The 25,508-nt window shown below is 44.8% G+C and overlaps 1 protein-coding gene across 4 annotated transcripts in view; it reads left to right on the top strand.

The window, feature by feature from the left end:
- The window catches only part of sema4c (sema domain, immunoglobulin domain (Ig), transmembrane domain (TM) and short cytoplasmic domain, (semaphorin) 4C), a 106,966-nt gene extending 82,390 nt beyond the window's left edge, over positions 1-24,576 (top strand). Inside the window, exons 4-16 of one of the 4 annotated variants that reach the window (XR_014600585.1) lie at positions 2,078-2,140; positions 2,970-3,068; positions 3,294-3,390; positions 6,643-6,762; positions 8,746-8,897; positions 10,516-10,691; positions 13,583-13,727; positions 15,227-15,440; positions 17,887-18,002; positions 19,624-19,781; positions 20,145-20,236; positions 20,837-23,821; positions 24,492-24,576. Coding sequence is in view for 1 of the 4 variants with exons in the window: in XM_084054269.1 (XP_083910395.1) it covers positions 2,078-2,140; positions 2,970-3,068; positions 3,294-3,390; positions 6,643-6,762; positions 8,746-8,897; positions 10,516-10,691; positions 13,583-13,727; positions 15,227-15,440; positions 17,887-18,002; positions 19,624-19,781; positions 20,145-20,236; positions 20,837-21,750 (2,346 nt within the window). In the remaining 3 variants the exon portion in view is untranslated. Of the gene's footprint in view, positions 1-2,077; positions 2,141-2,969; positions 3,069-3,293; positions 3,391-6,642; positions 6,763-8,745; positions 8,898-10,515; positions 10,692-13,582; positions 13,728-15,226; positions 15,441-17,886; positions 18,003-19,623; positions 19,782-20,144; positions 20,237-20,836 lie in introns of all 4 variants that reach the window. The other 3 variants (XR_014600586.1, XR_014600587.1, XM_084054269.1) reach the window with 3 other exon arrangements.
- Positions 24,577-25,508: the final 932 nt, after the last annotated feature.

Below are 25,508 nucleotides of genomic sequence, written 5' to 3'. Positions count from 1 at the left end.
ACAAATTTGTTTATACAATGAATAATAGTAAAATATATCACTTCCATGCGGCTGTTCTTCTCAGCAGACAAAACGCAGGCAATGAACTTGACATTGTATATTCCTCACATGTGTCGCAGGCTCACAGCTATGGCAAAGTTCAAGTTGCAGCCATAGTTTATATCATGTTCATTCTAATGTTGATTAGCATAAATGGAGTTCTTTTGCTTTAATAATTGTTAATACCACCAAATAGTACACTAACGTGGTCAGGGTGGGAACCCATAGTTTTATGCATTATAATTTCTCCTTGTAGCAATTAGTGTTACATGAAATATGATGAAAACCAGTATGTTTCCTGGGGTGTCCAGGGATAGAAAATGTCTCATTTTCGGGGGAAATATTAAACCCTAATTTCCATTTGCCTGTGAGGCAACAACTGGCTAGGGAATCGCAATGACGCATAGCAAACTTTATAATCGTCACCTAAATATTTGTTTACATACACAACACTGACTACAATGCTACTTTCACGGGAGGGTATATCCTGGTTTTACAGACAACATGCAAGACCCCAAATTATGAGTAAAAAGAAAAATCATGTTATGGGACCTTTAACTTGGTGTCCCTATGTTGGGCATGTTTTTATAGGCAAATATTTTCAGAGACAGCATATCTACAAGCTCATAACACGTTGCGATGCAAAACGATATGAGCTTGTAGAATGGCTATTTTCACTATTTTTGCACAACACCGTTATGATGGCGTAATAAGTCATTTAACTTGAAATTAACAATCCATAGTCCGGATATTACAGTGCCCTGGGATCGTCAGCTTGCAGACATACTCAATACCTCAGATATGCATAGATAAGGGCTGAAGTTGGCTCAATTTGGCAAAGAATGATTGTCTGAAATGGATTGTGTGAGGGCACACACACACAGACTCATATTTACATTGAGCCGCCTCAGTGAGTCAATCTGTTTGGCTGTGCTCTCTCAATTGTTGTCTATTTGGATCAATACTGTTAAAACGGTGTGATGAAGGAGTATAGGGAAGCAGGGCTGAGAGAGACATACACAAAGCTGCCGGCTACGTACAGGGGATTGTTATCTGATTAAGCTCCTGCAACAAGCCTTTATTAGATGTGCACACACCCACCCACATACATGGAGACAAAAACCTGGCACGTGCAACACCAACATTAAAACAAACAACCGTCAAACTAACTCTTTCCACGAATGCACATACAAACAAACTCTCTCTCTCTCACACACACACACACACACACACACACACACACACACACACACACACACACACACACACACACACACACACACACACAGACACACACACACACACACACACACACACACAGCTGCAGATTGTAGCGAGTAGCGTGTGTTGTGAGCATCCCTTCAATCTGAGGAGCACATGTTGTCAGTTCCCTTGTTGAGAGGCAGAGGGATGGAGGCATGTAATGCAATGTGATGATGGAGGATTGGAGGGAGGGGTGAAGATAGAGGGAACATAGAAAAATGAGCCAGGAGGTAAAGGGAATAGTCCACCTGTCTCTCTGTGTCCCTGCATCTCTCCCGCCATCTGCCTGTCGCTCCCTCCTCATCCCTCTGCCTCCTCAGCTCTTTGTCTCCTAGTCCTCCTTCCTTTATCTTTGTCTTTGTCTTAGATGACCCCACCCTTTTCCTCTTGTTTTAATCGTTTTTCTCATTTTCTTTCCTGCCCCTTTTCTGTCTTTTCTCTGTTTTGCCCATTTTTCTTTGTCTTTCTTTCATTTCATGATGTAAATGTAATAAGATTGTTTTAGCCGGGATATTGTATCATATGGATCATTGGATGTGTGATATCAGCAAATATTGAATCATCTGACAAAGTGTCTGGTATTGTAATGAAGGTTGTAATTTACACCCCTACTACTGCACTTAGGTGTCACATTAATCAAATCCTATCTCTGTCTCTTTCTTTTACCTCTCTTACTCTCTACTCATCTCCCTTTGCTCTGTCACTCATGCCCCCCCCCTCACCCCCGCCCCACCCCCTCTTTCTTCCTCTACCTCTATCTCCTTCTGTCTCTCAGATTGACTGGCCAGCCCCCCAGGATAAGAAGAGGGAATGTGCCACCAAGGGCAAAAACAACCAGGTACAGTTCTCAAGTTGATCTGATTGTAGATTCAAAATCATCCTCTTGTTTCATGCCTTGTTCACAGCCTTGACCTTGACTGAGCCGCATAGTGTGTTTATTATATGCCACAGAGATCTCCTGTCTCTCTCCACTGTACTGTGGTGTAATGGGCTTGCCTACCGAGACCCTGTAACTAAAAGGTCAGGTTTGGTTCCTAGTGTGTGACCCCCCCTTGATATGATAGAATACAGGTTTACATAATGGTGTAGGTGCACTCTCTCCTGCTGGATTTAATGCTCCTATGTTTCTATATGATAGTACGTTATCTGAATGAACACTACATAGAGGGGCGGATCTGCCAGGAACTTTTCTCCCACATTTTTCTCTTCATTGATTGTGTGTTTTTGTGCACAATAAATAAATAAACATATACCTACATAAATAAGTCAATCACAAAATGGCCATAATTGCAGATGCTGTGATATACATATTGTGTTCCAATTGGAACATCAATATGATTTGGATGTGTTGTTCTGCATTATTCATTGCGTCGGTGCACACTTCAACAGCATCTGTTTTCAATTCATTTCAATTGAAAGAGTTTTATATTGTAGACAGAAAGGCATTAAAGTAGCACTTCACAAAAAAATTAAACAAGCTGAGTCAAATTAGCGTGGGATGATCCTGACCTCTCTCTCTCTCTCTCTCTCTCTCTCTCTCTCTCTCTCTCTCTCTCTCTCTCTCTCTCTCTCTCTCTCTCTCTCTCTCTCTTTCTCTCTCTCTTTCTCTCTCCCCCCCCCACTATCTCTATCTCTCTCTCTCTTGCTCTTTGTGTGTCTATCGACAGACGGAATGTTTCAACTACATCCGTTTCCTGCAGAGCTACAACCATACACACCTGTACACCTGTGGCACATATGCCTTCCAGCCCAAATGCACTTATGTGGTGAGTGTGTGCGCATACTGTATACTTGACACGAATACTATTGAAGAGCATGGTGAGAGCTGAGACTGTGTTACACACAGAGCTCACAGCTGTATCGTCACACACACTGACCACTGACCACCTGTTTCCATGCCTGTGTGTGTGTGTGTGTGTGTGTGTGTGTGTGTGTGTGTGTGTGTGTGTGTGTGTGTGTGTGTGTGTGCGTGTGCGTGTGTGTGTGTGCAGAACGCGGACTATTTTGTGCTCAACAATAACGCCCTAGAGGATGGGAAGGGCAAGTGTCCCTATGATCCTGCCAAAGGTCATACTGGCTTGATAGTGGGTAAGTGCCCATCTTTTTCTTGTGTGCGTCTGAGTCTGTCTTCAACTTTATGTATGAATGTTTGACGGTGTGTTCCACATACACGTAGTGTGGGTGTGAGTGAATCAGTTGTTTGCATGCATTATGTTGGATCAGATTTTTGTTTGCCCAGTATTGCTGCCGTGCACCTCCTGCACATTTATTCTAAGGCTTCATCGTGATATTCATATTATATTACTATGAATGGTGTTGATCATTTTAATATTTGTTTTCCAATTGTAATACGAATACGAGTAAATGCGGACAAAGAATTTCCAGCACAATTTCTTACTCTGTGCCAAGAATTGTTTCCATAAAACCTTGGAGAGAGAGCGAATGATACAGCTTAACATTTTTGTTTGTTTGTTTGAATAAGGCAAGGTCAGTTCATTTGTATAGCACATTTCATATACAAAGGCTTTAAAATGAAATATTTCCACCTTCATGCATCATTAAGAGAATTTATCAGATTCTTTACAGCACCTGAATCTAGTCCTTCCCCAGACTGCAGACCAGTGAGCAAACAAATGAAACTAAATAGCACTTGTTTATTGCCAGCAACATAAAATAACTGGCTAATAACAATAAGGGGTTTATACATCCATTTATTGTCTCCGCCAGGCCGAAAGGCATGGCGAGAGAGTATGTTTTACCCCCTGTCCGTCCGTCCGTCCGTACGCAAATTGATACACAGTATCTCTATAGTCATGTGATCAACAGGGATCTGTCCGATTTCCCATATTCCATCCTCATTGCCTAAGGTTGGCTTCCAAAGTTTACAGGATTGGTCAGTTTTGAACAAAATGACTCAAATCATGAACGCAGCATGCGATTTCCGTGAAATTGTGCACGCACATTCCCACTATGCCAAGGACAAATGCCACAAAACTTTCAAATCAGCCTCATGGTGGCGCTATAACAGGCCGATTCACGTTTTTACCTATAACTGCACCGATCTGCGTGAAACTTTGCACGCACACTCCCTAGAGGCCAAAGAACAACCTTTGCCCTGCATTTCTCACATCTGCCTTTTAGAGCGCCAGCCGGAGGCCGACTTTTGGAAAACACATTTTGTGCTCTTACTCCTTCAGATTCTGTGCAAAAATCACGCAAATCGGTACACAGTATCTCTACAGTCATGTCATCAAGACGGATGTGTCCAATATTTCATATTCCATCCTAATTGGCTAACATTGACTTACAAAGTTTGTAGGATAGGTCCGTTTTGAACAAAATGCCTCAAATCATGAACGAAATGGCACCCTTTTCACATTGGCCTATTATAGTGCCACCAGGAGGCCAAAATAACCTACCTGACCTGGCGGAGACCTGTGCTCCGAGGAGCACCTTTTCTAGTTGTTTATTGTTTTGTTCAGTGATATAGCGATAACAGTAGCTGGAGTATCACACCTTTATACTTACTTAATTACTGCCCTTTATTTAGCCTGCTGGAATGTAGTAGTGCAGCAACTAGTCTCTCAAGCCAGACTATCTCTGCCACAATCGGATGCCACAGAGAGCCTTATTCTGCCTGTACTTCTTCCCATGTACAGACTGTTAAGCGGAAGAACATGTTTGTCTAGACAGATTAGGTAGCAACAAAGGATTGCCACTGCTGTCTGTTCTGTTCTGTGTCTTTATAGTACCCCAGGTGTGATGCTGGGTCTTCAGCTCTTTTACGCCTAAAGGTTTTTGCAATCTAGGAGTGTGACAAATAAACAATCCAAAAAGGCGTCTGCGAATATTTCACATCAAACTATTCATCTAGATGATGCCTGTATGCCATTCATACAGGTTGATGCTTTTACTCGCGGTGAAAAATCTACCTTGTTTTGCTTTTTTCACCGCATAATATTGGCGTTCTGTGTGGATGCTGTCTAATAAACACTCCCGTCGTGTAAATGCCTCAGTTCATACTTTGACGTATGACGGTATCACTCGTCGAAGAAACTCTGTTTTTAGCGGTGCCAACCGCTAAAAACGTGGCTTTGACTCCGTGTCTGTGTGTCTGTGTTTCTGTGTGTCTGTCTGTGTGTCTGTGTGTGTGTCTGTGTGTCCGTATGAGCCCGGGATGAGCACGGCAAAGAAGCAACACATACAAACACACGCACACACACACACACACACACACGGACTTGGAGATTGCCTATGCCATCTCTCCTCTCATTGGCCACACGTGCCACCGGTTATCAAAGAGGGGTCCAGGGACCCCCAGGGACGTCCGCCCGTATGAGCACGGGATTTTAAACAGCTATAACTCCACTTTGCAACATGCCACCAAGTCCAACTTTGGTATGTGGACTTAGACCACCAATACGGGACGAGCATCAATTGCTCAAGCCCCGCCCCCTCTGTCTTCCCATTGGCTGGCCTTTAAACAGCCATAACTCAAGTTCGCAGCATGCTACGGAGTACAAATTTTGTACATGGACTAAAACCACCAATAGGGACGAACTGTAATTACTTAAGCCCCGCCCCCTCTGTCTGCCCATTGGCTGGCCTTTAAACAGCCATCATTCCAGTTTGCAGCATGCTACCAAGTCCAAATTTGGTAAGTGGACTCAGACCACCAATAGGGACGAACTGAAATGAGTTAAGCCCTGCCCCAAAGGCACCGCTTCCTTCACACAGGGTGTGATTTTTTACTTGAAGATCAGGTATTTTTGGCATGAGACGGAGTATAAATTAGGCTTTATCCTGCAATGTTGGAAGGGAGCTTGCCACAACAAATCTGGATCAGAATTATGTCACATTGCATTGTGAGTCTGAATTCAACGTTGATGCGTGTCAATCAATCGTTGCCTGTATGCGACACCTATGGTGCGTATATACATGTATGTGTGTGTGCGTGCGTGCGTGCGTGAATGGTCGTGCAGGTGCACAAATGTGCACACATTCATTTAAGTGTCCCGGTTCGGAGGCTTGAAAATATGGTTACCCTATAGTCACAGGGGGGCAGAGGTCTATGGTGCCCTGACGCCTGAATTATACTTAGTTGCACACAGGTGTCACACACTGAAAATAGCAGATTTAGAAGCTCTAAATGCTTCACATGCTATGAGTATAACTCTAATGATGATCTTAAGTATAGTTTTATCTCCACATACATGTTGATCCTGTAATGTGGGTACAGAACCTTCAACCTCTCTCTCTCTCTCTCTCTCTCTCTCTCTCTCTCTCTCTCTCTCTCTCTCTCTCTCTCCCCTCTCTCTCTCTCTCTGTTTGTCTGTCCAGATAAGGAGCTGTACTCTGCCACGCTCAACAACTTCCTGGGTACAGAGCCTGTGATCCTAAGGAACCTCGGACAACAACACTACAGCATGAAGAGTGAATACCTGCCCACCTGGCTCAACGGTGAGACAAACAGAGGGAAGGGTAATGGTGACAGAGATAAGTAAAAGAAGAGATAGAGAAGATAGAGAGAGGGACAGAGGGAATGATAGAGACGGGGAGGGCGAGATAGAGATAGGAAAGAAGGGGGGATGAATGGATGGAGAGAGAAATAGAGACGGACAGGATGGAAGTAGGGAGTGGGAGGGAGGAAAGGGGAGGGAGAAAGATCAAGGAAATGGAGAAAAGAAAAGATTGGGTAATGTAATGATGAGGGGATGGATGGAACAGAGGGAGAGAGAGAAAGGGGGTGGAAGGAGAGAGAATGAGACCTATAAGGAGGAATGACGAAAAGAGGGATGGAGGCCAGAGTGACTGAGAAAAGGGAGAGAGAGAGAGAGGCTGGAAAAGGAGGAGGGAGGAAGAACAGTAGACTGAAAAGAGGAGAGAAGGAGCAGGAGGGGATTAACTCGATAAAAGAGAACAAGAGAACTCAATAAAGACAACAAGAGAAAATCTCTAAGAAGGGATGATAGAGACAAGACGGGTGTGTGTGTGTGTGTGTGTGTGTGTGTGTGTGTGTGTGTGTGTGTGTGTGTGTGTGTGTGTGTGTGTGTGTGTGTGTGTGTGTGTGTGTGTGTGTGTGTGTGTGTGTGTGTGTGTGTGTGTGTGTGTGTGTGTGTGTGTGTGTGTGCCTGCGTGCCTGCGTGCCTGCGTGTTTGCGCGCGTGCGTGCGTGCGCATGCATGAAGATGGAGTGCTAAAGAGCGAGAAATGACACCAAAGAATGAGAGTAGGAAATGAGGCGCAGACTGAGGGAGGAAGATGACGAAAATATCATTATCAGGTGTGGGGACGTCGAGCGAGGGAATGAGTCAGAAAAGGAAAATAAGTAAAGAGGATGAAGTGTCAGTAACAGGAAATGTATGACTAACAGCCAAGAAAGAGAAGCAAACATTAGGTCCTAATGTTAAGATGATAATGATAACGAGATAGAGGGGGGTGGGGCGGGGGGGGAGAAGAACAAAGTCAGGTGATAGTAGTGAACCAGTGAAATATAGATACAGAGAGAGATGTGAAAAAGAAGAAATATAGGAGGGATTGAAAGAATCACTACGAGGAAACAGACCCACAAAGACTGCTGGAGAGAGAGAGAGAGAGAGAGAGATATAGATAGATAGATAGATAGATAGATAGATAGATAGATAGATAGATAGATGCATGAAGATAGATAGATAGATAGATAGATAGATGCATGAAGACAGACAGACAGACAGACAGACAGACAGACAGACAGACAGTCAACAGACAGACAGACAGACAGACAGACAGACAGACAGACAGACAGTCAACAGACAGACAGACAGACAGACAGACAGACAGACAGACAGATGGATGGAAAATAGAAGAGAGATAGATGGGGTGAGATCAGGTGTAAGAGTGGAGGAGCAGGCCAGACATATGAGTAAGACTGCTAATGGAGACATGCAGAGAGAGAGGGAACAGGTAATAAGCAAGACGAGGAGAGGATGGTAGAGGAGACAGGGAAAACAGAAAAGAATTAGGGAGAGATGATTGGAAAAAGGAGTAGCTCCTAGGAGGAACCTACGTGTGTGTTTGTGTCTATTAGGATTTTATTATCCTTGCTTCTCTTTTTCGCTCTCACTCTATATCTTTCTTTGGATGTGATTTATGTTTTTAATATTCTGTGTGTTTATATTCTTCCTCATAATCGTGTGTGTGTGTGTGTGTGTGTGTGTGTGTGTGTGTGTGTGTGTGTGTGTGTGTGTGTGTGTGTGTGTGTGTGTGTGTGTGTCTGTGCGCGTGTGCGGGCGTACATGCGTGGCTGCATGCTTGTGTGTGTGTGTGTGTGTGTGTGTGTGTGTGTGTGTGTGTGTGTGTGTGTGTGTGTGTGTGTGTGTGTGTGTGTGTGTGTGTGTGTGTGTGTGTGTGTGTGTGTGTGTGTGTGTGTGTGTGTGTGTGTGTGTCTGTGGTACTGTGTGTCCAGAGCCTGACTTTGTGGGTTCTGCGCTGGTGAGGGAGAGTGGAGGCAGTAAGGAGGGGGATGACGATAAGATCTACTTCTTCTTCAGTGAGCGTGCTGTGGAGCTGGACTGTGACACAGAGCTCACTGTAGCCCGGGTGGCTCGAGTCTGCAAGGTACAGGACACTTTCAATGCCTCCGTCTCACACACACACACACACACACACACATTTGTCATGTAATTTAGATATGATGCTCTTATACCAGTGAGTGTACATCTCACTGTTACTAGCAAGGATGTATTCCCCCATATCTTCCTTGGTGCACATTGTCTCAAGAAGCACTTCAGCTGTTGATGGATATGCAATTTGCTGTTGCAGGGATCAAATCTGTGATCTTATGCTGACCATCCTATCACATTAAACTCGACGGGGGTCGCATTTCAAGAGTTGTTCTACTTTTTCAACTGACTGGGTAGAATATGAAATGTATGAGTGCCTAGTGGCACAGCCAGCTGCACTAACCACATGTTCCACGAGGACCAGCGTTCGATCCGACTCCCATCATGTCTCTCTGCCCTCGGTTTCCTGTCTCTCTACACTCTCCTATCTGAATAAGTAGAACATTTCAAAAAATAAAGGGTCTGGGACTGGGGGTTTTTTTCACTCTTTTTTCCCCCCTTTATGAGGTGAACATAGAACAGAGCAGGACGGTGCAAGTTCAGGAACTTTATGATAATTCAATCACACCCACTGAGCGTATTATACACAGGATTCAAACATTCTAGAGGCTGAGCATTGCTTTATGAACTTGGAAGGATACAAGAAGGCATTGTCCCCACTGGGGATGCTCAGTGGCCAGCAGTAAAAGACTGCAGCCATACAGAACTGCTCCCAGGCATAATAAGAGGATGAGTGTGAAGCAAACGTTGTTTCTGAATAAAAGGTAGAGAATATTACTCACTTGCTTTCCTCCCACATGTTTTCCCTGCGGGACCAGGGATTCACACACTTTGATGTGTACTGTGTATTTAAACACACTGTCTAAGGCCCTTTGTCCGTTCGAGCACCTCTTCTTCAGCTTGTAGCTTTTCGAGTGCAGTTTTCCTTCTGTATACGGTTGAAATATCTTCCAACTCCTCGCCTTCAGCGCTCTGAGTGCTGAAAACAAACCAAGCTCGATGCAATATCAGGAGATTGCAATAACATGTCCTGGTCCGTAAGCCTGAATTACACTTGGTTGCACGCCGGTGTCACACACCGAAAATAGATCTACAAGCTCACAGTGTGACATGCTAAGTATAACTTAGGCTTCACACATAGCCACACACTACAGTACATCTACCTGTAAACAGCAAATACAGATGGCATATCCTTTGCTTTACTGTCTCTGTGTCACTGTACATGCAATGAATGTTTTGTCTGCTGTTTGATAAATGATCAACTATCTGAATGTACCTTCTGAGATGTTACTGCACCATTTGCCAAAGAAAATTCCTTGTGAACAATAAAATGTTGTAGTGGAATATCATGAAAGCTATCGCTTTGTAACGGTTTTCAGAGGTTTATAGTCAACACAAAACCACAATAGTGGATAACTAGCCCCCAGCCAGAGGACCGAGTTCCATGTCCCAGTGTTTATCCTGCTCAAGTGCCCTCGAGCAAACGCTGAGCCTCGAGCCCTTAAGAGGCACCATTATATTCCTGACCTTGCAGTCAGCCTCTCACATGGAGAGCGGCCTTCAATGATAATGATCATACATAATTAACCTCCTGTATCCTTCCTCCTTCTCAGGGTGATTTGGGGGGTACCAGAACCCTACAGAAGAAATGGACGACATTCCAGAAGGCTCGTCTGGTGTGCTCGCTCCCTGAGCGTCATGTCACCTTTAACAGCCTCCGGGCTGTGTTCATCCTGCCAGGGCAAGACTGGAGAGGGACTACCTTCTATGGCATCTTCCATGCACAGTGGTGAGTGAGAGCCCACCACTCAGCACTGTTGTTATTATTATTGTATACTTAAGGCAAAACTAAATGGGGGAAAAGCATGTAGTATCATATATTAAAATAAGCACTGAAACTAACACCACAGAAGGTGACTAGAACTATAATATTAGCTAAAATACATCAATGAATAATACAAATACTTACAGTATGCCTATATTTACAGTTATATTTATTAATAGTTATCCACTGCGCTAACCCTTTCGGTCCAAGTGCAAACTACCTACTTTTATTTTTGTATTTTTTAAATGTTTTGTTTTTTTACTTTTATTTAATCTTAGTTGTAATTCACTACTCTTAAGTATATCTATCCATTTTTTCATCCCTACCATGGTGCTGCTATGACACCTGGATTAAAGGTCTATCATAACTAGAAAAACTAAAGCTAAGAAAATCACAATGAGAAATATACTAGTTAAACTGATATACTTCGAACGTTATTTCTGGTCCTGTTTCAATAACATATTTTGTTATTAGGGTTAGTTAGGGTATAATGATTCCATGGACTTCATAATTTATACATGCTAAATCACTATCACATCAAGCTGTACTGAATAAAATATGGATTTCTTATCAATTTGATACCATTTGTAGTAGAGTGAAACCATATTATGGCAATGCAAGGCAAATTAGTTATATTTCTAGTTTTCTAATTAGAATAAGACCAGTCATAACAGATTTTTGATAACTTATGTTTCGATACCAATCAATGAACTATGTCTTAAAATGTATTTGGATAACAACAAATGGGTAGCCGCTTGTAAATCAGGGCCCCATGAAACGCATCATGCTGAGCTCACTATATGTATGAAGATTTATCTAAAAAACATGTGTCTTCCTGTCCATGGAATCCTCCTAGATTTTCACCTTTGGGTTGCACCCCTTCCAACTATTGTTACAGTACTGGTGTTGTTTTTAATATTCAGGTGTCTGTGTGCATAGCTTGCATGGTCCTTTGGTGCTACCATGCACCCGCATGGCTCAAAGGCAGAAATGGAAGCAGAAATGGAAGCAGAAATGGGAGCAGAAATGGGAGCAAAGGAATAGCAGGGGGTTAGTTAGATGAAATTTGGGAGTTGGGAGACTTGTCTCTAGCGGGCAATGCCCTTTCATGTGAACCCCTTTGTGTTCAGATATCATATCACAAAGGGAATCGTCTTTTGAACTGGAGCCTTTTAATTCTGTTTCCACATCTCCCACTGTCAGTATAAAAAGCTGAATCCCCGTTTATCCTCTCTGGGTAACGTGCTTAAGGGAATCCTTAAAGCCCTCTAGCTTTTTTACAGATAGCATTGGGGATAATTGGACCTTATGTAAATTACTACTTGAAGTTCAGCTCAGCAGTCTGAGCAAACAGATGAGTGTTTTACAGATCAGAAGATGACAGGCACTGTGCTCTGGTGTGACGTGTGGCTGATAAAAACATGTTTTGTGTGTGTAATCGTGTTCTCAATGACCCATCTCAGAATCTACTTCACAAGACCAAATCAAATTATTTCAATGAATGTGACCTTTTCCTTTCTCCTCTTACCAGTTGTTCTGTCACAAGGTGGAAAAAATAACAACAAATAAATAAAGTTTCCTTATTTAAGATGGCTTATTTCAAGTTAGATTTAATGTTGTTTCCAAGTGTAGGATGCCTGCAGAAAAAAATGTAATGAACGTAATGGACGTTCCCGCAAATAATCACATTAAGATAATGAACTAAGGAACGTTTGTCAGCTGCTGAGTACGTCGTCTTTCTGCTGTCTGGTTCAGAAAGTTTATTGCTTGTACATCAAATTGTCTTAGGCTACACAAACAGCAGATACGGGCTTCTGTCCTGCAGTTTAGTTCGAGATGGCTGCCGTAAATTCTCTTTCCAGACAGTATTTCTTAACCACTTAAACCCCAGAATCCGTATTTTGTGGGGAAAGCTTTAGCTGAAAATAGCAACTGTTTTTCCCCCCTTTCACTAATTTAGTCGTTATGCCAATTACCCTCATGCGTATAGTCCCTGTCACTGCCAACCCGTACTGTTGGTCTGCGGAGGGTATAGACAAGCACATGTCTTCTCTGATACACATGGAGCTGCCAACTGCTTCTTTTCACCTGGCAGTGGGGTATTTCACTGGGAAGGGCATGAGGCATGTGGAGGAACATGCTATCCCTCAGAGTCGTTCTCCCTGCTGAACACCTGTAGGAGTTGCCAGTGCAGTGACAGACAACACCCTACCCTGCTGGCTTCCCACCCACGAACGCAACCAATAGGCTCTATGCACAGCGGCCGTATCGGACAGAAATTGGGCTTCTTCCTTACTTCCCTCACAGGTCTTACCAATTATACTAATGAAGGCTCTGTTTGATGTTGGTCAAACAGAGTCGTGGTGCTGATATTGTGCATGTTGGCTCACTGAAAACACTCTGCTACACCAGTGGGTCTCAAAAGTGGGGTCCAGACCCCAGGGACTCATGGTTCCTTCAGGGGGTGCAACTCAAAATTAAAACGTTTGAGAACCGTACAGATCTAGTACTTAATCACTGTACAAACCCTGCAGCCACAAGAATTTGACAAAATGACATGCAGTATGAGGGTACCACCATCATATAGTGCCATACGTATATCAGCTTAGTTTTACAGTACTCAGCCCTATAATAGTGCCCATAACCTTCCCAATCAGATTATATTGGATCTATCGCACTCCCAGTTTTCATATGGTCCCTCTAGAGACTAGAGAGTAGAGAGTGAGTCTCTGTTCTTTTCACAATACATTTCCTCTGAATAAAGTCAGTCCTACTTTTGAGTTAATAACAAGAAATGATTAACATAGCAACATACTAATGGTTGATTCTCTGCTTGGTTCTTGTGTTTGTCCCAGGGGTGATGTGGACGTGTCCGCTGTGTGTCAGTACCAGATTGGGGAGGTGAAGAAGGTGTTTGATGGGCCTTTTAAGGAGTACAGAGAGGCCTCCCAGAAATGGGCAAGATACAGCGGCAACATCCCCAGCCCACGACCTGGAGCGGTAAGAATGTTGGATGGATGAATGGAGAGAGGGAGGGAGAAGCGAGAGAGCCGAGAGAGAGAGAGGGTGAAAGGGAAAGGAAGGAAGGATGTGTAGAACTCATGATTGAACGATGGATGGGGTGAATGAGGGAAAGAGCGAGAGAGGGACGGTATGATATAGAGAAGGAGACATGATGGGGAGACGGGGGAGGGAGCCATGAGAGAGGGAGAGAGAGAGACAGGGGGAGAGAAAGACATGGTGAGGAAGGGATGTGGAGAGAAGGAGGGCTGAAGTAGAGAGGCGCAGAAATCGCATATTCCCTGCTTAGTCATCTTTTTATTTGTGAAATGGATTTTTAAGCCAATAAAAAAAGAATACTGATATAAAAACACATTACACCAGATATGATCCAATCAGATACAGACACTTTCCTTCAAAAGACTCTCTCGCTTCCAAATGTAACAAAGGATAACAACAATAATAGGGTAACCGGGGGAATGGACAGAACAAGTTGCAGAAGAGGAAGGCGTAGACACAATAAGCAGAGGGAAGAACCTGACGGATAGAGGGGAATGAGGGATGAATATGGTATTAGGTGAGAGAGGATAAGGGGATAAATGCATGAAAAGTAAAAGAACTGGAGGGCATGAAAGCTGTATAAGAAAGAATAAGAGGAGTGAATAGATGGATTATACATAATGAAACAAGAGCTAGGGGTTGATAGATGGTATGTGAAAGAGGACAGAGCAATAGATGGTTGATAATAAGTGAGTAAGTACAGAAGGGAGGATGAGAGGTGAGTAAGAAGGAATAAATAAGACTCAAGAGTAAAGGAAACAGTAGAAAAGGGAGGAGTGGATGAAAACGAGCGAGGAAAAGCATAATAAAGGAAATGATCTTAGGTGGGGCGATAGAACGATTACTTTGGAATGGTGGAGGTGAGAACGGTAGTGGAATAAAAGGCGAGTGGAAAGAATGAGGTGGTTTGACAGCCATGGCGGGAGAGAAGAGAGGAAGTGGCCCAACAAGAGAGGAAGAAGTTGGACTTCTATAGATGGACTAAATAATGCAAAAGAGATGAGGAGAAGAAGAAGAAAAGGGGATGTGGAGCGAGGAGGGCAAAACTACAGTGCAGTGGAAGAACCACAGGAAAAAGAGCAAGAGAGCACAGTGAAAAGGCAGTGAGGGCAATGTGGGCTAACGAGCCATGACAACCTGTCCCATCTGCAAGTAACAGGTTTTCTATCTCTCTCTCTCCTCCCTTTATCCCTCCTCTATTCTCTCCCTCTGCCTTTCTTTCTTTCCTTCTTTCTTTCTTTCTCTCCTGGCCTCCTTCAATTCTACTTACTTTCCTTACTCCTGTTATCAATTCCTTCTCCTCCTCTGTCCTCCTCTATCTCTGACTTTCACCCACCTCCACTCTCCTTCTGTTGTCCTTTCCCTCCCCTCCCTCCTTCCCTTCCCTTTCCACATCCCCTTTCCCCCCTCTCTCGTCCTCCTGCCCTCATCCACTTCAGTGCATCACCAACTGGCACAGGGAGAACGGCTACAACAGCTCACTGCAGCTTCCTGATGCCACACTGAACTTCGCCAAGAAACACCCTCTGATGGAGGAGAAGGTGGTGGGGCGCCCCCTGCTGCTCACCAAGGGCATCAACTTCACCCGGCTGGCGGTGGACCGTGTCAGCGCCCTGGACCAGCGCTCGTACAACATGCTCTTCATCGGCACCGGTAAGGCTTTCATATTTTACATACACTACAGACGTTACCTTGACTCTGAGGAAGACCAAATGTCAAGTCGAAACGTCAGTCACCCCATGCAAAATAATTAATACGTGCAAACCATTCGAGTGCTCCAGCATTTTATTTGGGTAGTCTCTTCTGAAGTGCCCAGGTATTTTTCTTTCTGACTACATTACGTTATGTTTACCTTTTTTTTAATTAGTCGAGCTGCGAAGCGATGTGAAACCACTACAGTTACACTGTTTACTGCACTATTGCTGAAAACGGCACACAACAAACTTTGGGCTGAAACACAGTACCAGAAACCCCAAATGAAAGACAATTAGCCAAGCGGCTCAAGCACAGGCCTGGCTTAATGCACAGGCTTTAGGGGCTGCAGCCCTGGGCACCAAGCTCTGGGGTGCAGCAAAAATGAAAAAAGGCCGTGCTGTTGCAAGTAACAGCGCCGAAAGGTTGTCCTAGGGCTGCTGAAGTAGCGCTAAAGCGATACGCACCGGTAGCCTCACCAATCACCCTGCTGGTGAAGCAACACTTTTATCTCGGAAAGGAAAGGAATGTGAGGCATTTGTTGAAGAAATTAGCCCTCATACATCCACCAACGTGCCATCTGGATGGGCATCAGTTTGTTTTCAGTTAAGGCTTTTACTGCCATGCTGGGATTACAATCTCTCACACATCCAAGGAGATGTGGATGTATGCATCTCCATTAATCTCTTCTGTCTGGAGCCGCAGGGCCCGTACGCACGTCATTCTCTACTTTGGCACAGATATGGGATGAAACGGCCCACACACCCCCTCCCCTGGAACCTTAATCCTAGCTATCAGAGTAAATAAGCGGCAGGCTGACAGTGGATTTGCGGAGCGTCTGTATTTGAATGCAGGGCCGCCTCATGAATGGCGAAGGCAGAATGCAGTGCTTACCATTCAGCTTGGTGCACAGTCAAGGCTTCTGTGGGGACTGTCAGTGTGACAGCGGCAAGACTCGGGTCTTCTTCACCTGCCAGCACAACATAAGCACACACACACACACATGCACGGACAGGCACACGCACGCACACACACACGCACAATTGCACACATAAACAATTAACCCATTAAGACCGGGAACGCATCAGTGTCATTTTAGATTTCTTTGGCTACTCAAAAATAGCAGATCTACAAGCTCATAGCGTGGCACCGAGTGCCACGCTATGAGCTTGTAGATCTGCTCATTTTGAAAAATTGTGAAAATGTGTGCAAATCTTTGAATATATATTTTTCAAAACATTTTTGGCTCTCTTACAACTTGTGGGGGTCCCTGGAACAAAATATTTTGAGATGGGGGTCCACGGCCATATCATTTTTGAGAACCACTGATATTATAGCAAATATATTTTTTCAAAAAAACTGTTAGGATTTAGAAGACATTTGTAGAATCCCCTGGAGCAAAGATTTGAGTTACAAATGTTCGCTTTAAAAATACATATATTCAAAGATTTGCAAAAATGTTTTCACAAAATGTTTAAAAAAAATAGCAGATCTACAAGCTCACAGCGCGGCCGCGCTGTGAGCTTGTATATCTGCTACTTTTTGAATAGCCAAAGAAATCTTAAAATGACACCGATTCATTCCCGGACTGAATGGGTTAAAGCTGAACCACGTATTCACACGGTGACAGTCATTCAGTAAGTCAGCCAGGCACAGTCATCGCTGCGTGTCGAGCTTCATAGCACAGGCTCAACAGGGCCCTTGGCATACAAACACTCAGTCTGCCAATTGGGCTGCAGGGCTTGATTAGCTATTAACTGCAGTGAGGCGACAGTTTAGAAAAGAGAGAGCGTGAAATAGAGAGAGAGACACTGAGACATGGAGAGGGCTAGAGAGATGACGAGAGAAAGAGAGAGGGATTTACTGTATTTAATATATACTGTACATATATATAGTGAGCGAGTGAGCTAGAGAGAGAGAGAGAGAGAGACAGAGATTACTTGTTGAGGGTGCTTTTAGTTGACACTGGTTGCTAACAATGAGAGGCAAGCAAGAGGGTGTGTGTGTGCGTGTGCGTGTGCGTGTGCGTGTGTGTGTGTGTGTGTGTGTGTGTGTGTGTGTGTGTGTGTGTGTGTGAGAGAGAGATCTTCTCTCTCTCTCTCTCTCTCTCTCTCTCTCTCTCTGCAATGCACATGTGTGACAGATATGGACACATACAATATGTGCCCCCCCCCCCACACACACACACACACACACACACACACACACACACACACACACACACACGCACACGCACATCAAGGTCACCCCACTAGCATGTGCCTCAATCCCCTTTGATTGCAGGTCCTCCTTGATCACAATACCCATTACCCAACATGAAAAGAACACAAAATCTCATTTTCCTCTCCTCTCCTCTCCTCTCCTCTCCTCTCCTCTCCTCTCCTCTCCTCTCCTCTCTTGCCTGTAGCTGAGGGCTGGCTGCAGAGGGTGGTTATCTTGAACTCGGAGGCCCACGTCATCGAGGAGATCCAGCTGTTTGAGACGGCCCAGCCTGTGGACAGTCTCACCATTTCCCACAGCAAGGTACTTGAATGAGAGACCGAAAGAATATCCTTGTTTTCAGTTTCAGCGCTGAGTGCAGATCTTCTCAGATCCACTTGGGTATTACACATAATGATAAACAGGCCAGTATTAACCCATTAAGACCGGGAACGGATCTGTTTGTTGTTTGGATTTCTTTGGCTATTAAAAAATAGCAGATATATAAGCTTGCTCGTAGATCTGCAAATATCTGCTATTCAAAAATGCTATTAAAAAATAGCAGATATACAAGCTTGTAGATCTGCTATTTTTTTTTAATTGTGGAAAATGTGTGCAAATCTTTGAATATATGTTTTTTAAACCGGACATTTTTAACAACAAATCTTTGCTTCTAGGGGTCCCTGGAACAACATACTGTATTTTGACATGAAAACGTTTGAGAACCACTGATATTATAGCAACATATGTTTTTTCAAAAAAACTGTTAGGATTTAGACGACATTTGTAGAATCCCCAGAAGCAAAGATTTGAGTTACAAATTACACTTTAAACAATATATATATTTTCAAAGATTTGCAGAAAAAAATCAAGATTTTTCAAAAAGAAGAGATCTTAAAATCTTAAAATGACACAGATTATTTTTGGTCTAAATGGGTTAAACAGAAGGTAATAGAATCTGAACCGACCCGAACCCTATTGATAACAAAACACCGACCCGGACCTGTATGGGTCTCAGGCATTGTCGGGTATTTTCAGTACGGGTAGACCTGTGAAGACCTCTGGTCCTTGTGTTCTCTGCCTGGCTGTGTTGCTGCCTCCCTCTGATTCCACCCCAGTCCCTAAACACAGTCCCCAGTCCTTATCTCATTAATGCCGACTTATCCAGGGCCAGGCGTTTCATAACCAGCTTTGTGAGAACACCGGAACCAAGATTGGATTGGTAGAAACAAACAGGGGAGCAGAATGTTATTTGTAATTGAGAGTGATTATCCAATTATCTCCGCTAACCCTGTCTCTGAGTGATTCTCTCCGTCTCTCTCTCTCTCTCTCTCTCTCTCTCTCTCTCTCTCTCTCTCTCTCTCTCTCTCTCTCTCTCTCTCTCTCTATCTCTGTCTCTGGTCTCACAATTTTTGGTGTGTTTATATTTTCTTTTTTTCATCCCTCTGGACAGCTGCAGGGCTGGATTTGTTCTTTGTGCTCTTTTCCAATTCACCCTCCTTTTCTCTCCTGTTTCCTCTCACTTTCTGAGTCACTGTGTTTCTGTCTTTGTCTCTCTCTCTCTCTCTCTCTCTCTCTCTCCCTGCCTTTTACAATGTCCATCTCTTACTACCTCCTGACTACTACTCTCGCTTCCCCATCCCCCCTTTCTCGGTTTTTCTGTCACTAACTCCTCTCTCCCTCACTATCTCGCTCCAACACATCACGTCTTACTCTCTCTTCCGCGATTGCAGGTGAAATGTTCCAAATAAGACACGCTTACATTGTCACTCAAACAACTATGAATATTTACACACTGTTTCTCTCTCCCCACTTCGTCTCCTCCCCTCCCTCTCCCTTCACCACTGTCCCTCTCTCCCTCCCTCATGTTCTCTCTTTATCTCTCTGCCCCTCCTTGCTAACCCCTCTGTCCATCTTTGCCCCATGTCTCTCTCTCTCTCTATAGAAGTATTTGTACATAGGCTCTCGCTCTGAGGTTCTCCAGCTGCCCTTGGCCAACTGCAGCCGCTATCAGTCTCAGCCAGACTGTCTGCTGTCCAGGGACCCTTACTGTGCCTGGGACAGTGAGGGAAGGGCCTGCGTCCGCATTGACCTCCACAGAGGGTGAGCCTGGCATAGCGCACGTGGAGTGCCCTGGTGCTCGCACTACGTGAAGTTGTATCAGTGGTTGTGCACACGTATTAGTTTTGTTCATGTGTAATAGTTGTGTGGGTTTTGTGCATGTGTAATAGTAGTGTGGGAGACCACATGCACACGCGTGTGTGTGTGTGTGTGTGTGTGTGTGTGTGTGTGTGTGTGTGTGTGTGTGTGTGTGTGTGTGTGTGTGTGTGTGTGTGTGTGTGTGTGTGTGTGTGTGTGTGTGTGTGTCTGTGTTGTACTGTCTATCTTGCACACTTCTCATCTGGCTTGTATTTATGTGACTGTCTAGACTGTCTCTTCATGTCTCTCCTTTCTGGTCCTATTCAGGTCCACCTCGTCGCTGTCACAGGATCTGATGTTGGAGAGATTCAGCCGGGGGAAAGCCAAGTTCGACAAGCCGGTGTCCATCCCCAGCCCTGGTGAGTAGGAGGCAGGCTGGGACTGACAGGAACATTTAAATTCTGTATGCTGCTTTGGTAACAGTTTCTGAAAGGCATGCCAACAAAAGCACTGAAATTGAATCAAACTGGTTCAGGAGGATGAGAGCAAGAGGGAGGGGGAGGAGAAACACAGGGTGAGAGAAAGAGTGAAAGGGAGAGGAACAGGACCACAAAAAGATTACAGACCTAATTTGTTATTTTATCTTTGAGAATTGTTATAATAGTGAATGCAATCTAGTTTGTCACCTTCAGCTGAATAATGGCATCTGAGGCACCTCACTACTGCCCCCTCGTGGCCACAGATGGTCACTGCAGGAGGAAGGGAGAGAAGGAGGTGGAATGAACTCAGACTGGAGTGAATCGTTTTGATTGAACTGAATGAATTGAATTAAGCAGAGAGAGAAACGTTGGCCGCGGCAGTTTGTGAATGAGAATCAATACACTTGACACTTGCCCCTAACTCTCTCCCTCCCTCATCTATTCCTCCACTCCTCCTCCCTTCCCACTTACCCTTTCCCTTCTTCCTTCACCATCCCCACCTGCTCCACCCTCTCTCCCCCTGTCCTTCTCCCCTCACAGAGCACTCCCGGTTGCGTAACGTAACGGTTGTGGTTGGGTCAGACATGGTTCTCCCTTGCCAGCTGGTGTCCAACCTGGCTCAGCCTTGCTGGGTCCTCAACGACCGCGAACTGCAGCTGGGTGGCGATCCCGAGGCCGGGGGCCCGCGCTTCGACCGCACCTTGAAGGCACTGGTTGTCCCCGAGGCCGGCCAGATGCAGGCGGGCCGCTACGTCTGCTACTCAGAGGAGCAGGGGGTTAAGTTCCAGACAGAAAGATACCAGGTGGCGGTTGTGGCCAGTGCTCCGGTCTTCATGGAGGCCCGGGCACCGGATGGCAGCATGGGCTTGTTCTGGGTGCTGGTCATCACTCTGGGCGCTGCGTGCCTGCTCCTCCTGGTGGCTGCACTGTACCTGCGCAGGAGGCTGAAGCTGGCACTGGGTAAAGGGGCAGACATGAAGCCACTGGAGAGCACGCTGGTCTACCCCATCACGTTGCCCAAGGAGCCGCCCACCTTTGTGCCCAGCAAAATGCCGAGCGACGAGGACCGCTTCTGGGAGACGGGCGCCAATTACTACTACTCGGACGGCTCGCTGAAGATCGTTCCCGGCCATGCCCTGGGGCCCAGCAGTGTCAGCGGAGGTTCAGCCGCATCCCCCAATGCCATCCCCGGCCAGCCCATCCACTCCCCCAGCCGACTCAGCCTCACTAACATCAGAGGCTCCGGTAGCAATGGTTACATCCGCCTGAACCTGAGTACGGCAGGGGAGGAGAGGGCTAGCAGTGCTGGTTCTGGGGGCTGCGGGCTGGGCTCTGGGCTGGGCTCAGGGTTGGGCGGGAACGACTATTCGAGCCCCTTCAAGGAGGAACTGAGACGTACACTGCAGCAGAGGAGCGTGCTCCCTGACGCTAACCCAGAGGAGTCATCTGTCTAAGGCCTCCCTTCTGCTCCATCTGCTCCTCCTCTTCGTCACCTGTCCTGCTCCTTGTCCATTCCCCTGAGTTGGAAACAACGAAAAGCAACTAACCTACCTCCTACCTTTTCAGAGGACGCCGCTCTCTCTCTCTCTCTCTCATCTCGCTCACTTTCAGCGGCTCGCTCTCTCTCGGATCCCCATTGCACACTCTCTCTGCCAATATGCCTGTTTGGCACACTCTATGACTCTATGAGACATTAATAGCACACACACAGCATGTGACATACCCACTGACATAGTACATTTACACACCGTGGTCCACCAGTGCCCGTTCCTGTTAAGCCTGATTAATACTTAGTTGCGTGCGGGTATCACGCACCAAAAGTAGCCAATCTACAAGCTCACAACGCGTCGCAGTTATGAGCTACTTGAACGGCAATTTTTGGAACGCGACACCCGTGTGAAACTAAGTATAACTCAGGCTTATTAATTGTATTCCTGGCACCACACAGTCTCGGTTTAAAGTCCTTCTGCTTCCACTGTGCAATCTCCCCATGTGTAAATTGTGTATTTATATGGAGAGGCATATTTGAACACTGAGGAGATCACCTCAAGCATGGAGGGTAATGGAACAAAATGTCAGTTTGCTTTTCCTGAAGGGCACATCTCTTATGTTGAGTGGACCAATTAGACAAGACAAGGTTTTCAGCATCTGTGCTGAAAACCAATGATGAGCAGGCAAGTGCAACAGACTGATCATATAAAAGTAGCTTGCTTCTTTTTCTTCCTTGAGACTTTAAGAGCTTTCTGCACTTAAAAAGCCGGGGAAAGTGGCCTCCTGTTTTTTTTTATACCTGTGAGCCAAGTGTGTTGAGAGAGGAATAAAAAAGACTAACGAATCTCGAAGCACGACGACAATCATGTCCTCCTGTCTCAGGAGCTTTTTTGCCTGGAACAGAAAGGACGGGATGAAAGGAGAGAAAAAAAGAGGGAGAGTCAGGGTGAGAGAGAAAAAAAATGAAGTGAACTTGGATTGAAAGAAAGACAGACGCAAGGGGGTTTTGAATGAAGGACACACTCTCAAGACTTCCTCTTCTGCTTGATTTGTATTTTTTTCACGTGGTCTTTACTCCCCCCTGCCTGACAAAGACCTCGAACCCTTTCCACTCTAATTTGTTGTGATGGTTTGAATTAAGACGTTTCATGTTTGTTCTTTTTTTCTATGTCTTACAAACTATTGCAGTGTTTTCAAACGGCGATCAATGGAGGCTGTACGCCACTACTCTGTGAATGAGAATGTGAAGGTGGGCACTTACATTCTCCCGCTTAATCACGATAACCTTCAAATGCACCTTCATGTACAATAAATAAGTGCATTTGTGGCCACATTTATTACAGTCACAGCACATAATGGATATTTGTCTTGCTTGGGGTTAGACCATTGGGACTCATAGATATTCCTCTCTTGATAGAACAGTTATTTACATTCAGCCCTTACAAAGAGACCAGTAACTGAGCACTCAATCCCAAATTGAAGCCGACGTGAAGGCATTAAAGCATGGAGAATGTAGGTGTTCCCTCTAACTGTTGCAGCCGCTGGATGTCTCAATAAGTGCATTATGTTTCAAGTGTTTGTGTGAGGGAGAGCTGGCAGCTCATGCTGCCGAGAAAGGAAGCACTTCCTCTCACTCACATCACATTATTCTGAATGCCAACTAGTCCTGAACCTGCTGTGGAGAGCTGAGCTACATCAGCATCTGGACAAGCACTCCCCTCCCTCAACCTGGCCCACCCCACCCCCCACCAACCCTCAACCATTGACCGACTCCCAGAGACTGACCTGGGGCTACTGTGGACAGAAACTGAAAATAAATGAAGAAAACTGACACACACAGTCATACTGCTTTATAGTAAGTGTGATGCGCTACTATGGGACAATAATGCAGAACTCTGAGACACATACATACTCGCACACACACATACACAAGCGGCCTGTGTCGACAGACAAATGGACGGATATACAGGTGGACTGATGCCCTGTTGACAAAGTGACAGCTCCAGGCAGGAAACAGCAGTGAAGCCGTCAGAGGTATTCTGTTTAATTACATTTCACACAGAAAGATTTGACCCAGCACTAACCTTTTAATCATTCCTGTTTTAGCTTCTTGTCTGGCTTCGGTTCAGTGGTCAGCGGTTCATTTCTCAGCCTTAAGCCACATGGATAAATCATATACTCTGTATCCCCAATTTGCTTTTAAGAGGATTTTGTCAGATCACTTCCAAATCAAGCCAAATGTATTAGTTAATCACCTTTACTTAGTTAAACAATTTTGCCACAAGAGGGAACAAACACATTTGAAATGTTAAACCAAAGTGTGTGTGTGTGTGTGTGTGTGTGTGTGTGTGTGTGTGTGTGTGTGTGCATTTGTGTGTTTGTTTGTTTGTGTGTGGGCCTCTTTGACAAGAATGAGAACACGCATGTCCTCCTGAGAAAAAGAGGAACAAACTACTAATCATAAATAGAAAGGTCATAAGCGATGCGTCACATTGTTGGCTTGAAATGTGTTATTTTCAACAAGCAATACCATCGTGCAACAGAGTATAAATTGGGTTTATTATCCCTACATTGTATTGTAGTATCAGAGGACACAGTTTGGTTCCCACACAACAACTTGTTCACTCTACTCCCAGCACTCTACTCCCAGCATCAACCATCACTGACCTGTCCCTCTTTGTCTCCCTGTCCTTTGTCCTAACAGAGGTTGACGGCTTTTGTTTTATGGGGGACAAATCTGCGGGGACCAGAGGAGCGCACACACACACACACACACACACACACACACACACACACACACACACACACACACACACACACACACGCACACACACATGCACAGTGCACACACGCACACAAACACATACACACAAGAAAGAAGGGGGAGGATGAAAATAATGTGGTATTTTTTTCCCACCACCTAGAGACAGCTGTAGGGGATGTAAAATATTGAACTGATCCCAAGGTTGAAGAGGTACATGTTGAACCATCATCAGCACCACTCTCCATCCTAGTGTTGCATGATCCCTTTGCAAGTGGACTGCACTGCCTTCGACTTGACCATAGGTCATTAAAGTGCATCATTGTTTGGACTTTTTACAGAGACTAGTGGCATTTCTCAAACACTAACGTACTCTCTTTGAACGTGTCTGATTTTATGATTCAAGACTTGTACAGGTTTTCATTGCACCATCTCACCATGTTTACTTTTATTGCTGTGCCTCTTCACCTTCCGGATAAGCCAAAGTAGACTGCAGTTGCTTTTGTTATATGTTTTCAAAATACATTATTTAATTTTATGTGATTTCCAGGTCAATATTTAAGTCTCAAAAAAGCCCGTCCATTTTTTGTGAAACTGAGCTGAGCTGGCTTCTGCGACTTTTGTGCATATTTTAACTTTGAGCACTCTTGTGAGCCTAAAAGAAAGAAGGAAAGAAAACAACTTGTTAAAAAACCTTCCTGTATTTTCTTTCTGTTTATGTCGGTAGCAATCTGTTGGAGTTTCTATCCCTGTTTCCCATGAATTACCAGAGGCGTGCATAAACCAACCAAAACTTTATAGAACTTTATACAAATTAACAGCCTGCCCTAAAACCAAATAATGTATCCCTTGATTTCAAAAGTGGATAAGAAATGTATGTGTAGCCTATAACTTCACAAAGTAGTGTTACATTTGTAACAGCTTTTTTCCTGAAGCCACTACCTAAAATGCACCAGTGCT

This window comes from Gymnoscopelus microlampas (genome assembly GCF_963454915.1).
Source record: "Gymnoscopelus microlampas genome assembly, chromosome: 4".
Taxonomy (NCBI): domain Eukaryota; kingdom Metazoa; phylum Chordata; class Actinopteri; order Myctophiformes; family Myctophidae; genus Gymnoscopelus; species Gymnoscopelus microlampas.
This window is presented reverse-complemented; position numbering and strand designations above follow the sequence as displayed.